Here is a 15,462-nt window from a genome sequence, read left to right as displayed (position 1 = left end):
AGAAAAAAGATGGATAGAAAAAGATTGTAAGAAAAGAGGAAGGAAGGAAGGAGAAAAGAAAGAAAAGATGGATAGAAAAAATTTGGAGGGAGGAAGGAAAGAGAAAAAGAAAGAAAAAAGGATATAAAAATATTCTAAAGAAAGAAGGAAAGAAAGCTAGAACAAGATTCTGATGAAGAAGGAAGGAAGCAGAAAAAAGAAGAATAGAGTTTGGTGAAGAAGGAAGGAAGGAGAAAGAAAAGATAGGAAAAGATTAGGAAAGGAGGGAGCGAGAGAGAAAGATGAATAGAAAAAGATTCTGACAGAGGAAGGAAGGAAGCCTTCTTTTTCTCCTAATCAATGTGGACTAGAAAACTTGCCTTTAGTGCCCTTTCAGTGGAAACAATGGCTGTTTTTATAACCCTGTCCTAAAATCCAACAATATTTCAAAACCTTCCTTTTCCCTTGAATCAGTGTGGACTAGAACCTTGCCACGGGAGATGTTTCAGAGGCTTTGAGATGGGCACATGTGCCCGGCGATGTCACTCGACTCCAAATACCTGAACGGGCATCTTGAAACTCCATATTTACCTCAGTTTGTTTTTTACCTCATGTTTTTCACCTCATGTTTTTCACCTCATGTTTTTCACCTCATAGTTTACCTCATGTTGCATCCTCCCCTCTCGCCCCTCCCCCCCAGGCTAAAAAAATGGAGGATAGGAAATGAGAGGAGGGGGCTGCTGCCCTTGGTTATTCCCTCATTGATTGGGAAATGGCGTTCGCTTTGCTTAGCAAACAGAGCTTTCTGAGATTCCCCAAGTTCTTCTGGAGACTGAGCCTCCTAAAATGACATTTTTATTACTGTTCGTAAAGCACAATCTCCTGCCACACAGAGATTTAGGCTTAAGCTCTGCGCAAATAAACCGGTGTTCTGGCTCAGGACGGAAGGGCAGAAAGAGGTGGGAGGAGGGGTCCGGAAGCTGGGGAGGGGGACAGCTGTGGTCAGCCTCGAGGGCCGGAGAGGGCATTGAGAGAGGAGTCTGAGTCCACCAAGGGTGTCCCCTGGACCCGGCCACCAAGAATTCAGGATTTTCAGACAGTTTGAAGCCTTTGGGATTCCGGATTACTCGGTTGCGGAAGAGGGATAGAGGCAGTCTGGATGGATGGATGGATGGATGGGTGGGTAGATGGATGATAAAGAACGATGAGAGAGAGAGAGATGATGAAGATGATAGATAGATAGATAGATAGATAGATAGATAGATAGATAGATAGATAGATAGATAGATAGATAGATAGATAGATATAAAGATGATTAGATAGATATATTGATAGAGACAGAGATATGATAAATATGAGATAGATGATAGATAGATAATGATAAAGATATTTAGATATATATTGATAGACAGAGAGAGAGATGATAAAGATGAGAGAGAGAGAGAGAGAGTCAGACAGAGAGATTTGATAAAAATGATAGACAGACAGATATGATAAAGATGATAGATAGATAGACAGACAGACAGACAGACAGACAGACAGACAGAGATATGATAAAGATGATAGATGGATGGATGGATGGATGGATGGATGGATGGATGGATGGATGGATAGATAGATAGATAGATAGATAGATAGATAGATAGATAGATAGATAGATAGATAGATATCTTGTTTCCTCAGAAATAAGAACTCCCCGGATAATAAGCCCAATTGGGCTTTTGAGCGCATGCGCTGAAATAAGCCCTCCCCAAAAATATTGCAACACAGCAGCAGCCATGAGGTGACCACACTTGCTGCCTCCTGCACCTCAAAAAAATAAGACCTCCCCGAAATAAGGCCAAGTGTTTATTTCGGGGCTCAAAAGAAAATAAGACCCTTTCTTATTTTCAGGTAAACACGGTAGGTAGATAGATAGATAATGATAAAGATGATTAGATAGGTGGGTGCGTGGATGGATGGATAGATGGACGGACGGACAGACAGACAGACAGATGATAAAGATGATTAGATAGACAAACAGATATATAATAGAGATAGATAGATAGATGAGAGAGAGAGAGAGAAGATATGATAAAGATGATTGATTGATGGCTGGATAGAATAGATGACACAGATAGATAGACGGATCATAGAATCATAAGGGACCTTGGAGGTGTTTTAGTCCAACCCCTTCTGCTCGAGCAGGAGACCATAGACCATTCCAGACCAATGACTGTCCAGTCTTATAAACTCCAGTGATGGACCAGCCACAACTTCTGGAGGGAAACCGTTCCACTGATTAATTGTTCTCCCTGCCAGGAGATGTCTCCTTAGTTGTAAGTTGGACCTCTCCTTTAACCAAGAAGCCACCTTCACCTTTCCAGCCTGCCCTGTGCATGCCTGGGGAGACAGGATCCTCGTTTTCCATAGTTTGGGAATTTCACCCATTGGCTCTGTCTTTAAGTCCAAGGGATTCCAACCTCCGCAGGGTCCACCATTGATCAACCAGCAGAAGCAACGAGCAACTTTGAACCTCCCGTCAAAAGACTGGATTTTCTCAGTAGTCATCTTCTTCTTCTTCTTCTTCTTCTTCTTCTTCTTCTTCTTCTTCTTCTTCTTCTTCTTCTTCTTCTTCTTCTTCTTCCTCTTCTTCTTCTTCTTCTTCTTCTTCTTCCTCCTCCTCCTCCTCCTCCTTCTCCCTTCTCCCTTCTCCCTTCTCCTTCTCCTTCTCCTTCTCCTTCTCCTTCTCCTTCTTCTTCTTCTTCTTCTTGAAGGTGTTTCTCTCCTCCTCCATGGAGCTTCTTCAGTTCTGACTGTCCAAACTGAAAAGGCTTCTTGGATGAGAAGCAAAACGTCTTCAAGAAGAAGAAGAAAACTTTAGGAGGGAAGTCCTTTTGACGTGGATAGTTGACCATCTCCGTAGACATTTTAGCAACTCTGGGAATGTCTTCATCGGCCTCCTCTCGTCTTGCAGCCCTGCAGTCCTTCATTCGCTCGTACGCCACCTATCCCGCCAACCTCAAGTCCATCTTCCACATCCGGGCTCTGCATTTGGGTCATGTGGCCAAGAGTTTTGGCCTCCGCGATGCCCCTGGGAATCTTGGCGCTGTTGTGGGAGCCCCCCGGCAGGGAAAGAAGCAGAAAAGGTACAGTACAAAATAATTTTCTTTTACCTATCTATTTATTCACCGGTGGCCCAGTGGCTAAGACGCTGAGCTTGCCGATCAGAAAGGTCGGCAGTTTGAATCCCCAGCGCCGCGTAACAGAGTGAGCTCCCGTGACTTGTCCCAGCTTCTGCCAACCTAGCAGTTCGAAAGCACGTTAAAAAATGCAAGTAGAAAAATAGGAACCACCTTTGGTGGGAAGGTAACAGCGTTCCGTGCGCCTTTGGCGTTGAGTCATGCCAGCCACATGACCACAGAGACGTCTTCAGACAGCGCTGGCTCTTCGGCTTCGAAACGGAGATGAACACTGCCCCCTTGAGTTGAGAACAACTAGCACATATGTACAAGGGGGAACCTTTACCTGTTTATTCCATTTTAATATGCGGCTCGACTCGTTATCCAGTAACCCTGGCTGGCTTAGCAGGTCCATAACAAAACAACCCAAAACTACGAAGAGGTTTAAAAACACCGAAAAACTCCGGCCTTAACGTTCCAACCTTAAAATTCACGTCACCGTGATCGAAGATTACGAGAGTCAAGACAATAAGTGTTTGGAAGGATTTCCCACTTCCCGCCCCTCCCTTGTGCTGACGAAGCTGACTGGGAGACCCGAGGGTCCCACAAAGACAGCCCCCCCCTTCCCGATCCAAACTCCCACCCCCCTTTTTTTTTCTTGACAAGGAGCAGAAACGTGGTGAGGGCCTGACAATTTGAACCAAATTAAGTGAGATAGGGTGTGTGCGTGCGGAGAGGGAGGGATTTCGGAGACGGGGGTCTCTGGGCATTGTCTTCGTCCCTCTCCAGAACCCGCTAGGGAGCCCCGTGTTTTTTGGGAGGGGGGAGGCGGTTGACCCTTGCCAGCAGATGGGCAGCACGACGAGCGAGGGGGGGGATTTAAAAAAGAGCTTTATTGAGTGCATCGTAGCCTGATTAGGCGATAAAGGACATGTAAGATGGGATGGGAGGGCTGCCTTTGAAGTCTCGGCGGCCCAGCGGGGGAGCAGGCTTGACTGACACCGAAAGTCTCTTCTGATTACAGCCGCACAATGTTTTCCTCTGTTCCTGCAAGCTTGTTATTCTCTTAAATTCCCATTCTCTACGCCCCCAAGAGGCTAGTGGAAAAGCAGGGGACACCGATACCCCAAACCCTCTTGTTCGCATCCCTGTAGGAGAATAAAAGCTTCCTCGCTTTCTTTTCCCCAGAAATCCGGTCAGATCTTTCCGCTGGGCTGTGCCCCAAATGCTTTTTTTCACTTTCAAAAGAAATACGTTTCGTGCATTTAAAAAAAAAAGAAATGCATTTTGTAAGCGCATGTCGTCAGTCGCATGAGAGGCCACGCTCGGAATGTTGCATCCACTTCTGGTCACTGCGATCCCGGAAAGATGTTGAGACTCTAGATAAAGAGCCAGAAGTGAGATTGGCAAGAGTTGGGAGGGCACCTTGGAGGTCTTCTAGTCCAACCCCCTGCTCGAGCAGGAGAGCCTATCCCAGTGTTGGCAAACCTTTTCGGCATGTGACAAAACGGGAGTGTGTGTGTGTGTGTGTGTAACAATTTAGAACAATTAACCAGTGGAACGGCTTGTCTCAAAAGTTGTGGGTTTTCAAGAAGAGACTGGAGAGCCGTTTGTCCGGAATGGGATAGAATCTCCTGCCTGACCAAGGCTTTGGACTAGAAGACCTCTAAGGTCTCTTCCAACCCTATTAGTCTAACCTGGTGAACAATGACCCCCAAATCACCTTTTTTTCAACCGAGTTCTGGCGGCCCAAGAATGCAGCTGAATCTTCTTCTCCCACAAAACTGTTGCCAATGGCTCATTGGCTCAGGAGCGGCTGCCAATTTCCTCATGGCATTTACGGGGCCTTAATATCATTTAATTAAGAGGCCAGGAGAACTGGAATCCTTCCCAGGTGGTGAATTATTATCATCATCATCATCATCATCATCATCATCATCATCATCATCATCATCTCTTTTATTCATTAAGCATGAAACTCAGTCAACTGAACATCCAAAAATGCATCACAAATACCATTGACTGGTGCTAATGGTTGATACGGGTTGCTGTTAGCATCCTAGGGATCAACCAAGGACCTTCTTAAAATAGTCGATGTTGCGAGTAGCGCCGTTTTTTGCAGTTCCGCTGGTGTTATTGCAGGAAGCTGCAATTTGTGGATGTATTTTATAAAATTCTTGGACATGGTGCCAAGTGCCCCAATGACAATGGGCATCACTGTCGCCTGCTTCATCCGTTGCCGTGTAGTTTCGATGGCCAGATTGCGATATTTCGTGATTTTTTCTAGTTCTTTTTCTTCGACTCTGGCGTCTCCGGGAACAGCCATATTAATAAACTGTACACTTCACCAACCGTGATATCTAGCATGTTGTGTTCCAAATGACGATCCGTCTGTATTTGAAAATCCCACAAGAACTTCACCATCATCATCATTATTATTATTATTATTATTATTATTATCATCATCATCTTCTTCATCATCATCATTATTTGCTCTGTTCAGCAACTGGACTGATGCTGTCCGACAGTAAAGTCTCTCTTTCCCTATTTTTAAAAATTTAAAAATCGTCGAGGCTTGTCTTCGGTTGAAAAGTTAGGCGGGTTTAGTCTTTTGAATAGGTTGGGATCTGAATTGTAAATGCTACAGGTAGTCCTCGACTTACGACCCCAGTTGAACCCTCAACTCCTCTTGCTAAGTGAGACATTTCTTAAATGGGTGTCACCCCCGTTTCACTACCTTTCTTGCCACAGTTGTTGTTAAGAGAATTGCCGGCGTTGTTAAGTTAGTCATGCGGTCGTTAAGTGAATTTCCAACTTCTCCGTTGGCTTTGCTTGTTCAGAGGGTCGCAAAAGGGGATCACGTGACACAGGCACACACACACCCAGAATGTTGCGACCGTCATGAGTGCGAGTCCCGTTGCCAAGCTTCCAAACGTAAATCACTTGACCCTGGGGATGCCGCAACGGTCGTTAAGTCTGAAAAATGGCCATAAAAATGGTCAGGTTTTTTTTTTCCAGTGGCATTGTAACTTGGAATCGTCAGTAAATGAAAGGTCGTAAGTCAAGGACTACCTCTAAAAATGTGATGGGCCGAATAAAACTTTCGGTGGGCTTATTTAGAGATCAAAGGAAATAAATAAAGCCTTTTCTCTCCAGGAAACATAACCCTTAAAATATTTTTTTTTAATTATTATTTCTCACCTCCCTCTCTTTCTCTCTTTCTCTTTCTCTTTCTCTTTCTCTCTCTTCCTCCCTCCCTCCCTCTCTTTGTCCAGGCGTGACCCTCTCAAGAAGACTCAGGTCAAACCTCATCTCAATATCGCCTTTGAATATTCGAGTGGTTTGCACCCCTCGGCTTCAAAGGGCAAGAGGAAGAAACGGCTGAGAAAGTGGGGGGAGCAAAATTCTCCCAGCTGATCTGAGAATTCTCTGTGGCTTTGTGGACGGGATTGGAAAAAAGGTGGAAGAGAGGGAAGACACAACCGCATGAATGCCCCCTTTCTACTCCAGGAGAGGAAAAACCATGTTCCACCACGAACACCCTCTTCCTTCCTGATCCTGGAAGAGAAGACCAATCAGGTTCCACCAGGAATGTCCCCTCCCTTCCTGGTCTAGAAGAGAAGGCCAATCAGGTTCAACTAGGAATGTCCCCTTCCCTCCTGATCTGAAAGGGGAAAATAAGTATGTCCCCTTCCTTCCTGATCTAGAAGAAAGGACCAACCTGGTTCAACTATGAACTTCCTTCCTGGTCTAGAAGAGAAGACCAATCTGGTTCAACCAGGAATGTCCCCTTCCCTCCTGATCTGAAAGGGGAAAATAACTCTCCCCTCCCTAATCTAGAAGAAAGGACCAACCAGGTTCAACCATGACCTTTCTTCCTTATCTAGAAGAACAGAACCACCATGTTCAAACTGAATGTCCCCTTCCTCCCTGATCTAGGAAAAAAAACTAACCAGTTTTGAGTAGACACCCCACCCCCTCTGATCTAGAAAAGAAGACCATGTTCAACCAGGAACATCCCATTCCTTCCTGATCTAGAAGAGAAGACCAACCAGGTTCAACCAGGAATGTCCTCTTCCTTCCTGATCTAGAAGAGAAGGAATGTCCCATTCCTTACTGCTCTAGAAGAGAAGACCAACCAGGTTCAACCAGGAATGTCACTTCCCGATCTAGAAGAGAAAAAAAACAATTTCAACCACAAATGACCTCTTCCTCCCTTGATCTAGAAGAGGGAAAAAAGCAACCAGGCTCCTTCAAGGTCAATCCCCTGCTCAATTAAAGTCATATCGGCAAGAAGGCAATTGCGTCTTACCAAACTCTTCGCCTCAAATTGGTTTTCCGTACGGAGGGGTGAAAATTCCTTTGGGACCTGACTCTCTTCACAAGCGCCTTGCTTAGCAACTGAAATTCTGGTCCCTCATTCTGGTCTTTAGCCGAGGGCTATTTTACAGAAGTCAATTCCCCTTTAATGCTAGGGGGAACTTGCTAGCTTTTGACATCAAATCTTGGCTTCCTCCTTCGTCAAAAGACATTTTGAGAAAGGGCGATACGGGCCATTCGACTTGGCTGAATTTTTGCGTTTCCGAATTTGGCTTCCCTTGTTTAGAAGGAAAGCTAATGTTTCAAATCTGTGATTTTCTTTGTGAAAGGAGAAGCCTTTCAAACCTCAAAGTTACAGAAGAAACACACACACCCCTACAAACACAAAAGCTTGGCTTTCCTGTGCTTTAATACACAGAGGTGTGTAAAACGCCCCCCACTCTCCCAGGGCCACTTCTGGTAGGGTGTGGCTGGACAGCTATATAAATTCGATAAATCAATTCAAATAAAACAAGAAAGATTCTTCCTAGGAAAAATGCCAGCCAGCGGCTCCTGGTTTGAAAACATCCCGAGCACCAGCGTCAACGCCAAAGCCAGGTCAGAATTCAGAACAAATCTAAGATTTTGGGTTTGTCTCTGAATGAATCGCAGGCAATCGGAGGAGTTTCTTAGAGGGGAAACATATTTTTATTTTTGCAGGAGAGAAATGCCACTCCAACATCGGAGGGTGTTAACGTCGATTTTGACAATCAACATTTCTAAGCGCATTATAAAGATTCCTCTGAAAACGTACCACTTGTCTGCCTTTAATGTGGTTTTTTGTTCAAGTTTAAGTGACATTGGGTTTTACTAGTTGTGCATCAGCGAGGCGATGGGAAGCTGTAGGGCTGTCTCTCGGGATAAAATAAATATTATTTTAATGTGCCATCAGATAGGGGTATTTTCCCTCATTGCATAGAACTGGGATGTGGAAGCTTTCGGCACCGAGCGCCGGAGAAGGATCCGTGGAAATGTGCACATTCGTTGTGGCTGCGCTCTGGAAAAGCTGAACTCACAGGCATAGAACAAGTAAGCATTCAGAGATACATCGGGGAAACCGATCAGAGCAGGAAGTTCAATTTGAATTGAATTGTTTTGTCCTTGTTTTTTTTAATTCGTTTCAAACCGATCAATCAGAATGGAGCTGGAAGGGGCCTCGGAGGTCTTCTAGTCCATCCCCTCTGAAGGCAACATTTAAAAACCCTTTTGACTTCCGGGGGGGGGGGTCTTGATTCTACTTTGGAGCAGATTTTCAATCTCACGCAAAGGCTTGTCAACTTTCCATTTCGCCACCAGCGAACCCTCTTTGACGTGTCCCTTCAAATTGATTTTAAATTTAACACCCCCCCCTTTTGGGGGGGCTGAGGAGGGGGCTTCCAAATGTCCCCAGACGTGTTTCTCCAGAAAGCAGATTTTTTAAACCGTGTGGCTTTTTCAGGCGTCCGAAAAAGTTGTCCTTCATTAACGCCAGGCAGTTGGTGAAAATAATGAAGCGGGCCTCAAATTCTCTCCGGATTTCCATTTTTTAGGATTATGAGACGGTGGGCTTAATTATTTCGCCCCGTTCCCCCCGTTTCCCTCCCTCCCTCTCTCTTTCACACTGATAAAAAGTCCAAGTTGTTCCTTTGATAGATTTTTAATATGATTTTAAGAGAGTTTTGTTTGGCCTTATTCTTAGGCAATAAGATTAAATTTCGAGCACTTATCCCCTGGGTTTAAGTCAATCCATGTAGACCTCTCCTTGAACAGGAGGCCTCTTTGTATTGGGGGGGAAAGGAGGGGTGTCTCCCCCCTCTGTTTACCCTGCCTTGAAAAAGAGACTGCTTTCTTACTTCATTAACCTTAAGCTGGGGACAATCCTGTTGGCCTTGTCTGTCTTCTTCGCACACACACCCTTTTTTTTATAAGCACACACGAACTCACTCAGATGCTCCATTGTGGGTCCAAATCCTCTCTCCACACAGCCCCTACCCCAAGTTGTGCTTTGTTATGGAAAGTTGTCATTTTTCACAAGGGCAAAACAAGGCGGAGGGAATGAATTACAGCTGCCTTTGGAGCCAAAGGCATTGCAGAGTCCCCCAAGTTCTTACTTTCAAAGGTTTATGTCTTCGTTTCCCTTCCTTTCTTTCTTTTCCTTTCCCTTCCCCAGGCTACAAACCTGGCGACTGGGAGTTATAGTCTCGCCTTAGATACGAAAGCCAGCTAGCTGACTTTGGGCCAATCACCAGGTGACGGTGAGTTCCAGTCCTGCCTCAGCTAGGCGACTAGGCCAATCACCAGGAGACATTGAGTTCTACTCCTGCCTTAGGCATGAAAGCCAGCTAGGTGACTTTGGGCCAATCACCAGGAGATGGTGAATTCTAGTCCTGCCTTAGGTATGAAAGCCAACTAGGTGACTTTGGGCCAATCACCAGGAGACGGTGAGTTCTAGTCCTGCCTCAGCTAGGTGACTAGGCCAATCACCAGGTGACGGTGAGTTCTAATCCTGCCTCAGCTAGGTGACTAGGCCAATCACCAGGTGACGGTGAGTACTAATCCTGCCTCAGCTAGGTGACTAGGCTAATCACCAGGTGACGGTGAGTTCTAGTCCTGCCTCAGCTAGGTGACTAGGCCAATCACCAGGTGACGGTGAGTTCTAGTCCTGCCTCAGCTAGGTGACTAGGCCAATCACCAGGATACGGTGAGTTCCTTAGGATTTGAAAGTTACCTGGGTGAACTTCCAGCCAGCCATTCGCTCTCAATCCAGGGTTTTTGTTCTAGGGGAAATAGGAGAAGGAATCTGTGTTGGATATGTTTGCCGCCTTGAATTATTTGTAGAAATAAGGAAAGCAAGGTAACAGTGGTGCCTGGATAGTCAGCTGCTTTGAAACTCATCAAAATTCGGTGCTTTACACATTTTGACACAACAGTTTTGTCGCGGTACTCATCGTTAGGTACCCAATGACAGTGGAACTTTTGACTGACAGCTGCCTTTGGACTCACTACATTATTCCTTTATGGGAAATTTTTCTTTGGTTGTGGTTGTTAGTTGCGAAGTCATGTCCAACCCATCGCGACCCCATGGACCACGTTCCTCCAGGCCTTCCTGTCCTCTACCATCCTCTGGGGTCCATTTAAGCTCACGCCGGCTGCTTTGGTGACTCCATCCAGCCACCTCCTTCCCTGCCATCCCCTTCTTGTTTTGCCCTCCATCGTTCCCAGCAATAGGCTCTTCTCCAGGGAGTCCTTCTCATTAGGTGGCCAAAGGATTGGAGGGAGGCAAATGGATTAGATAGATAGATAGATAGATAGATAGATAGATAGATAGATAGATAGATAGATAGATAGATAGATAGATAGATAGATGATGATAGATAGATAGATAGATAGATAGATGATAGATCGATTGATAGATGATAGATAGATAGATGATAGATAGTTGCTGTGAGTTGCAAAGTCATGTCCATGTTCTAATTGTCAGGTGACTCCATCCAGCCACCTTCTCTGTCGTCCCCTTCTTCTTTTGCCCTCCATCCTTCCCAGCATGAGGCTCTTCTCCAGGGAGTCCTTCTTCCTTCACATTAGGTGGCCAAAGGATTTGAGTTTCCTCTCCAGGATCCAGCCTTCTAAAGAGCAGCCAGGGTTGATCTCCTCTAGGACTGACCGGTTAGATGGCCTTGCAGTCCAAGGGACTCAATGCAGGAGTCTTCTCCAGCACCAGAGTTCAAAGGCCTCCATTCTTTGGCGCTCAGCCTTCCTAAGGGTCCAACCTTCGCAGCCATCCATTGAAATGGGGTTTATTTGAAATTTGAGTTTCTTTGGTACTCATTGCGCCTCCCGGAACCAATTAACGACAAGCAGCGAGGTACCACTGTTCAAATAAAATTTTTTTTTAAATGCACACAACTAAATAAATGCTGGATGGTTGGACCACAGAGAAGGAGGCACGAGAGCTTCCTCTCCAGCTTCTGAAACTCAATTCTGAGCCCCCAAACTGATATTTTATCAGAACTAATTTGGCCTTCAGCTTGGAGAGAAAAAGGACGGAGGAAGAGAAAGAGGAGGGAGGGGGGGTTTAACACTGAATTGGGAAAAGAAAAACCTGCTCTTTTAAAAGGCTCGCAATCCATCTGCCACCTTCCCAAGATGGAAAGTGGAAAGGGGGGGGAGAACGAATCTGGGGGGAAAAATCCCCACCCCCTGAAAACTCCCGGAGACCAGCTGGTGAGGAGGAACTGGCCAAAGACAGATGAGAAATACATTCCTGCCACCCTTCCCTCTCTCTCTCTCTCTCCCCCCCCAAAATGTTTCCATAATTATTAAACGGGAGGGACATCCATTTAGCCCAAGAGATAATTTACACAGCCATTATCCTGTTTTTGGGAGACAAACGTTAATAATTCACCCAGCAAGGTTAGGAAATGAGGGGGTGGGTGGGTGGGCAACATCTTCCTTAAGCTGTCTCCCACCCTGAGGGGTTTTCTTTTTTTGCAAAGAAGAGGGGGCTTGAGAGTGAAGGGGAGGAGGCACCCCCCCCAATGGAGGAGTTCCTTAAAAAAAAACAGGGGTGAAATGGTTCTAACAGATCATTAAAGTGTCATCCTCACCCCTGCTCCAGTTTTGGTCCCCACCATGCGGGTAATCCTCGATTTAATGACCACAATTGGGAAACGGCCGTAAGTCACTTTTTTCCCCCGGTGTGGTTGTAACTTTGAACTGTCTAAAGGAACTGTTGCGAGTCAGGACTACCTTTTTTTTTTTTAAAGAAAATGTTTTGAGATTCTGGAAAGAGTGCCAGACGGATGGAAGGATGCATTTCCCCTGCATACAACTCCTTTGGGCTTTTCAACTCGCTTTGATGTTTCGCCCAAATTTTTCTGCAAGTATAAATCAAAAGGCATCACAATCACCCTCCCTTTGTTTTGTAAAGAAGTTTATTTCTGTTCTGACCGAAGTTTCCCAAGAGCATAAAGCCGACTCCTCGCCTTGATAAAACCTCTTTTATTTAGGTTGAAGGGAATTCCTCTCCAGCGAAGTCCCGGCCGACAGTCTTTCATGAGATTTCACAACTATAGACCTTTATCAGGCATGGAGAACTTCCAGGACGATATCTTCCAAACTTCACGCTGTAGCAGCAATTCCTTGGCAGGAAGTCAGGAACAGACCTTCACCCTAATGAATGGAAATAAATGTCTCCTGCAAACTCCACTCCCCAGTTGCTCCCCTTTTATTCCCTATGGGAGGGGCCATTCACTGTCCACCTCTGATTTTACTCCTGAGTTGGACGTTGTTCCTTAGCTGTTCCCTTCCCCTGGCAGCTCTGTGCATGCGCACGCTGGGAACAGGCTCCAGCTGTTCTTCTGCCTCACTGATGTCTGACTCCGAAGGCAGCTGATAACTGTCAGACGGCCCTGGCCCCCTCTCTTCCTCCGACACAGAGCCCTCATCCGAGCCTTCCCCAGACTCCAGGACTGGCCCATGTTCCTCCCCAACCTCCTCACTGTCCGAATCTGTCACCAGCTCCGCTGGCTACTGGCGGATCATAAGAATTTTAAAAAAAGAGAAAGAGAGATACATCTTTTTTTTTGTTTTTAATCTGAGCTCTTCTAAAGCAGAATTCTCCTTTTCCCCTCCTTCCATTATAAAATCCAAAAATGGAGAGAATCCTACAGTGGTACAGACTTAACAAGACGCACTTACACAAACACACCCTTTTTGGGGGGGGGGAGGTTCACCATAAATAATATACTTTGTGCACACAGTTATTTACAACGGCAACAAAAAAAAAAACCCAAAATTTTTAAAAAGGAACATTGTCTTGAAAAAATCCTTGCCTTAGCATAAAATGACTTTTTTTTTTTTACAGTAGATTAAGATACAATCTATATCGTTTTGTTCTCCTGGCTAGAGAAAGTTGGATTTGTTCTACAGGCGAAAACCCGACTGCAATAAATAAATTAAAAATAAATAAAATAAAAAGATAGGATCTCTTTACAGGCGCAATGCTTCTCGTTTAGACTTGGCTAGGTAAAGGTAAAAGTTCCCCTCGCTATTCATTCTTGACTCTAGGGGGCGGTGCTCATCTCCGTTTCAAAGCCAAAGAGCCAGCGCTATCCGAAGACGTCTCCGTGGTCATGTGGCCGCCATGACTCAATGCCAAAGGTGCACAGAATGCTGTTCCCTTCCCACCAAAGGTGGCTCCTATTTTTGTACTTGCATTTTTTAACGTGCCTTCGAACTGCTAGGTTGGCAGAAGCTGGGACAAGTCACGGGAGCTCACTCCGTTACGCGGCGCTAGGGATTCGAACTGCCAACCTTTCTGATCGACAAGCTCAGTGTCTTAGCCACTGAGCCCTTGGCTAAAAGATACCAAAACCAGACCTCAATAGTTGACATTAAAAAAAACATCAGTAGATGTTGGCTTCGGAACATGACCCATAGGTCTAGAAATGGAATGTATCTAATTGTACCTACTGGCACGGATTTATGAGAAGAATTGGAGGATTCGTGGAATAAAATGGGCAGAAGGCTTTTTTTAAAAAAGATTTTTAAACCAAGATTTAAAAAATCTTGGTTTAAAAATGAGTCCTGAATGTCAAGAGACATCAAGTTAGGTCGTAACTTGGAGACCATTAGATACCTAGAAGGATATCTAGATAACAATGGGATGAATTGGGATTGCTTTCAGCTGTTTCGGTTAGTCCTGCCTGGGGAAAGGGACTGGGGTTTTTTGGTTAGGTCCCCACAACATGCTAAACCCAGGTTAAACCAAGAGCTGAGATTCAACTTAGAAATAAGGAGGAATTTTCTGACAGTGACAACTATCAACCCATGGAACAGAAGTTGCTTTCAGAAGTTGTGGGAAGCTTCCAAGAAGAGGCTTGGACTGCCGTTGGTCAGAAATGGGGTAGGGTCTCCTGCTTGGGCAGGGGGTTGGACTAGATGACCTGCAAGGTCCCTTCCAACTCTGTTATTATTCTGTTATTCTGAAATCTAGGTTCTGGAATCCCAAAGGTGCTTTTTTTTTCCAAGAGAAACTGGACCTCTTGATTTTTCTTTGATGAGGCTTCTTGGATGAGAAGCAACACCCCCCCCCCAAAAAAAAAATCCAGTTGTCCTCTTGGAAAAAAACAACCCTGACCTGGATGGCTGAGAATCTCTACAGGAAATTAGGTCCTATAATGTTTTTAGATCCCTGTAACTGGATCTAGAACTTGGTGAATTGGAGGTTAAAACCTATGAAGAACGGTTGCAGGAACTGGGTAGGTCCAATTTGATGAAAAGAAGGACCAGGGGAGACATGATAGCAGTCTTCCAATATCTCCGGGGCTGCCCCAAAGAAGAGGGAGTCAAGCTATTTTCCAAAGCACCTGAGGGCAGGACAAGAAGCAATGGGTGGAAACTAATTCAGGAGAGAAGCAACTTAGAACTAAGGAGAAATTTCCTGACAGTTAGAACAATTAATCGGTGGAACAAGTTGCCTCCAGAAATTGCGAATGCCCCAACACTGGAAGTTTTAAAGAAAATATTAGATATCCATTTGTCTGGAGTGGTGTAGGGGTTTCCTGCCTAAGCAGGAGGTTGGACTAGAAGACCTCCAAGGCCCCTTCCAACTCTCCTATTCTATTCTACAAGATCTGGAAGTTCCTCGATCCAAAATTGAATCCCCTTCTCTGGTTTCCCCCCTTTTGGTGGCTGAAATCAGAAAGGAGGGGAAGGCCTGGCAATCCAATGAGAGCCATCCTTTTGTCCGTAGGGAGATGGCACGTCTTTCCCGTGACCCACATTTAAAGCAGGGCTGTTTGTTGTGTGTTTGTGTTTGCTCGGTGTTTGCATTTCCTTCCTTCTCTCTCTCTCTCTCCCTCCCTCCCTCCCTCCCTCCCTCCCTCTCTCTCTCTCTCTCTCTCTCTCTCTCTCTCTCTCTCTCTCTCTCCCTTTCTGCAAACAGCCCACAATTGAGGCTCCGTCTGGGGGTTTAATGCAA

General features: G+C 45.4%; 1 protein-coding gene across 1 annotated transcript in view; it reads left to right on the top strand.

The window, feature by feature from the left end:
- DDX31 (DEAD-box helicase 31) overlaps positions 1-7,501 on the top strand; it is a 47,368-nt gene extending 39,867 nt beyond the window's left edge. The window contains exons 19-20 of the mRNA XM_087704668.1: positions 2,936-3,107; positions 6,416-7,501. Coding sequence (XP_087560794.1) covers positions 2,936-3,107; positions 6,416-6,557 — 314 coding nt within the window. The 3' untranslated portion in view covers positions 6,558-7,501. The remainder of the gene's footprint in view (positions 1-2,935; positions 3,108-6,415) is intronic.
- Positions 7,502-15,462: the final 7,961 nt, after the last annotated feature.

Source organism: Thamnophis sirtalis, unplaced genomic scaffold (assembly GCF_051295495.1).
Source record: "Thamnophis sirtalis isolate CommonGarterSnake01/CBP01778 unplaced genomic scaffold, rThaSir2_p1.2 scaffold_2, whole genome shotgun sequence".
Lineage (NCBI taxonomy): Eukaryota > Metazoa > Chordata > Lepidosauria > Squamata > Natricidae > Thamnophis > Thamnophis sirtalis.
Note: the sequence above shows the minus strand (reverse complement) of the source record. Positions and strands in the feature narration are given on the sequence as shown.